General features: G+C 47.7%; 2 protein-coding genes across 2 annotated transcripts; one reads left to right on the top strand and one right to left on the bottom strand.

Annotated features, from left to right (window-relative positions):
• Window positions 1-46: 46 nt before the first annotated feature.
• PPTG_15495 (hypothetical protein) lies at window positions 47-627 on the top strand (the record flags this gene model as incomplete). Its single annotated transcript, XM_008913706.1, has 2 exons — window positions 47-117; window positions 201-627. 2 exons carry the CDS (start codon window positions 47-49, stop codon window positions 625-627), a joined length of 498 nt encoding a protein of 165 aa, XP_008911954.1.
• Window positions 628-1,780: 1,153 nt separating this feature from the next.
• On the bottom strand, window positions 1,781-2,895 carry PPTG_15494 (serine/threonine protein kinase). The gene has a single exon (XM_008913705.1). The coding sequence runs from the start codon at window positions 2,803-2,805 to the stop codon at window positions 1,969-1,971; it is 837 nt and encodes a 278-aa protein (XP_008911953.1). The 5' UTR covers window positions 2,806-2,895; the 3' UTR covers window positions 1,781-1,968.
• Between the last annotated feature and the right edge of the window lie 877 nt (window positions 2,896-3,772).

The following is a 3,772-nucleotide window of genomic DNA, read 5'->3' as shown; positions in this document are numbered from 1 at the left end:
CTCGGCAAATAGAGCAAAAGGCACTATTGAGGTGAAAAACGTCAACATGACGCGAAAGGTGTACGTGAAGATGCTCAAGGAAAAAAGTATTTCCAGTAATTCGGCAACTTTGGCCAGGTAAAGCAATTGATTAATTATTTTTTATTGTGATCAATATTTATCGTACTGTAGGGAGAAAATCGCTGTGCATTAAGGTGCAGCAAGACAACGCTGGACCACATGTTGCTGAAGACAACGGGGGATATTCTTGAGGCCGGGATCGAGCACGGCTGGACGATAGAGACGACGTGTCAGCCACCTCGCTCGCCGGACATGAACGTCCTCGATCTTGGTCTGTTCAATGCTATTCAGAGTGTTCAGTATCGCTACCCTATGCATAAACTCCAGGGGTTGATCGCTGTAGTGGAAGACGCTTTTCGAGGCTTACCACGCACGATAATCGACAAGTGCGTCGTTACGCTTCAAAGGATTTTGCAGTGTGTAATTTCTTGCGGTGGTGGCAATAATTATGCGTTGCCTCGGGTACGCAAGCTCTATCTAAGCGCAATATCAAACCTAACTCCGTCTTCGCTCCCCATACCGAAGGCGATTGTCATCAAAGGCTTCCGCTTGCTAGAAGCCAAATAAAAGTACGGTTTAATCTTAAGTGTCGCTTAAATCATATGTAAAATTGACCATAACTTTTCAAATAAATCGTTACTGGCCTGCTATTGTATAAATCTCTGAGTGAATGCGAATTTCGTCGAGAAAAACCTCAATTTATTTCCGTGCTGTCTCTTCCGTAAAAGCAGCGATTTAAAGATAAAACAGAATTCATGCAATAGCCAGTATCGAGAGGTTCCAGCAGTATTTTCAGCGTGAATTTAGCTAACTTGCCTAAGTTTTACGAAAAAAAAAAACCTAATGGGCCCCGGTAAACCGAGCGTAATAACGATGTTCTAGTGCTCATTTCGAAACAGTTTTCCCCCGAATGCAGCAAGAACAAATCTGTCTGACGATGGTTTTTTGTTGTCTTATTCGTTCTAACGCCGATATTACACCCAACAAAACCGAAACGCGCATATTATCGTGGACAAGAGAAGTCCATTTCTGCGTTAAGCGATACTATTTCGAACGTTATATTCTTGCTAGAAATCATCATACAAATGTCAACTGGAGTACAACCTGGCTGCAAAATAAAAGTAACAAATATGGTATTCTTAGTCGCGATAGAATATTTTTCTTTTTGTGTGTAATCTCTGGTTCGCTAAACAGGTTTTGGAAGGTTGACTTTCATCCAGTAGGCTTCCTTCAAAATAGTACATGTCCATCCCTTTGTGCGCTGGAAGGGGCTGTTCTATTTTATGCTGCACACAAGCGCTGCCCCATCAAGCAAGTTTGCTTAATGCTATTAATATAATAATACACCTTCATGTGCCGAAAAAGTAAATGGGAACCGCTAAGAGATGCTGGTAATATTTGTACTTATGCTTAAAGGGCCGGTTCAATTCAAAGAGTGGGGATACTAGAGTGTGAAGGCGGCAGTAGTGCCGCACGATGCCGGCACAATCGAAAGCTTGAGCCCGAGCCCGGGAGAAGCCAATAAGGTATGCATGTACATGCGGGGATAAAATACTGATTATTGCCTTTATTTTCATCAGAAATTCCTTTTCGTTCGTGAATATAGCGTTTTACCAAATCGAAGTGAAGAATGCAGTATTCGGCACACAATAATGATTTGAACATTTACGGCTAGACATGTAAGAAGAACTCCACAATGGCGGCATTCAAACAAGCTACAGCTTAGGTGCCGTCTGTGTTAGTAAACCGCTGTATTGGCGTGTTCAGCCTCCATTTCCACTTTGACATATGCACTGACTTCAACATCGAGATGTATAATAGCGGACACGTGATGCGAACGCCAACAAACTAACAGCTAAAAAAAACGCTAGCTGCGAACCCGCACAAACACGTTAAGAGGAAAGAACTTCATGGCAGCTGCAGCAGTGGGTGGGCGAGCACTTCGGCTGCCGTGAAGCGCTGAGTTGGGTCTCGCTGCAGCAGCGCCGACATCAGGTCGCACACTTCCTCCGAAATGAACGATGACATCTTCCATGCGCGCACCACGCGACGAACTCCGAGCTGCAGGAAGGCCGCAAAGGCATTTTCGTTCTCGGATGCAATGTGCACGAGCGGTGAGCCCGTCAGCATGACGAACAGTACGATGCCCAGCGACCACATATCGGCGAGAACGGCTGAGTAGTCCTCGCCCGCCACGACCTCTGGTGCCATGTAGGACGCCTTACCCACAACATCGTTCTTGCACGTGCGCTGGGCGTCCGTGGCGAGTCCGAAATCCGAGATCTTGCACACACCATTGCGCATCAGCACATTCTCGAGCGACACGTCTCGGTGAGCGATGCCATTTGAGTGCAGAAACTGTAGTCCCATTGTGACCTCACGGAAGAGTCGCAGCGCCTCACGCTCAGGCACTCGGCTATTGGGCGAGCGCTTTACACGGTCCCAGAGGTCCCCTTGAGGGCAATGCTCCATGACTACGAACCAGGACTCGTTGTGCAGGAATTCCTGGCGGAAATGCACGATGTTCGGGTGCTGCGGCAGCGCCAGCAGCTTGGTGATGACGCGACACTCCTGCCACGGGTTGTCAGCGTTAGGATGCGCCTCGAGCAGACCGGCGGCCAGCTCGAGTGATACCTGCTTGATGGCAACGAGCTCATTGTCGCGGTGCGTGTCCTCACAGGCGCATACGCAGCCGTACAGTGCGTCACTGATCTTACGCTTGATCCGGTAACGCTGGCGGATCATGGCTGTTCTGACGGCGTGGGGTAAGTTGACAGAGGTGGTTCTAGGAGACTCAGGACGCTTCGCCTTGTAACAGCTTTGGGTATTGCACCTCCAAATGGAGAATGAAGAGCACAACGCGCTTGAGCGCAGTTCCTGAACATAAACCCGTCACCAACCTACGCTCAGAGAAGGATCGCACTTGGGCGTCGCGGATTTTCCGAGGCAATACATATCCAGTTGCAAGACGAGCCATGATGCGTGGTAAGTCACACCGCTTTCCACGAGTCGTTCGATTCGAGCTCTCTTTTGTTTTGTGGCAATGACGATCGAGCTTAGTAAGAATGAATGACAGTTCACTCGAGCGACAATTAGATGACTGCCTTGCGGTAAAATGAACACACAAAATAATGAAGTTCGACCTTATGTAGCTGATTAGATAAAAACGCTGATTACGACAAGTACATGTAATGTACGGGCCCGTATTTCGTCATTTCCGATTGTGATGACGACGGCGAATATACGGCGTGGCTGCTGACGGCGGCAATAAGGGGGCCATTTAATACTTGTTGCACTGCTGGTGAGTACTTCGTCGGCGTGAAGTCTGGCCGGCGACCGAAACTGAAGTTTAATCATTTATTAGTTCAGGCATTTGTTTAAACCTCGTGAAGAAAATACCCATGAAGCATTTTCAAAACCAGGGTCATCTTTGTGAACAGAGCTGAAACCGAATTGCTGAGTGCCTAAAACGTACAAAACCTGGCTGCTTTATTGCCGCATCAGTCCAGAACACTGGCGCTAAGGTCGTTCGTAATTTACGGTAGGTACTGCTCTCACTGTCGCAACGAGTTGTCGCCATACAACGTGAATGGGAATGGAAAAACAGGCTGGCAACTTCCACATGCGTTTCGCCGTCACAAAGAAAAACAAACGAACTGTTGAATGGAAAACATAGGGCTGTGCAAACGTGGCAACATCTCACGTGGCGCTG

Source organism: Phytophthora parasitica (assembly GCF_000247585.1).
Source record: "Phytophthora parasitica INRA-310 unplaced genomic scaffold supercont2.55, whole genome shotgun sequence".
In the NCBI taxonomy this organism is placed as follows: Eukaryota; Oomycota; class Peronosporomycetes; order Peronosporales; family Peronosporaceae; genus Phytophthora; species Phytophthora nicotianae.
This window is presented reverse-complemented; position numbering and strand designations above follow the sequence as displayed.

Bases quoted from the DNA above. Each gene is read 5' to 3' on its own strand.
- PPTG_15494 (XM_008913705.1), bottom strand. From the start codon at position 2,805: ATGATCCGCCAGCGTTACCGGATCAAGCGTAAGATCAGTGACGCACTG.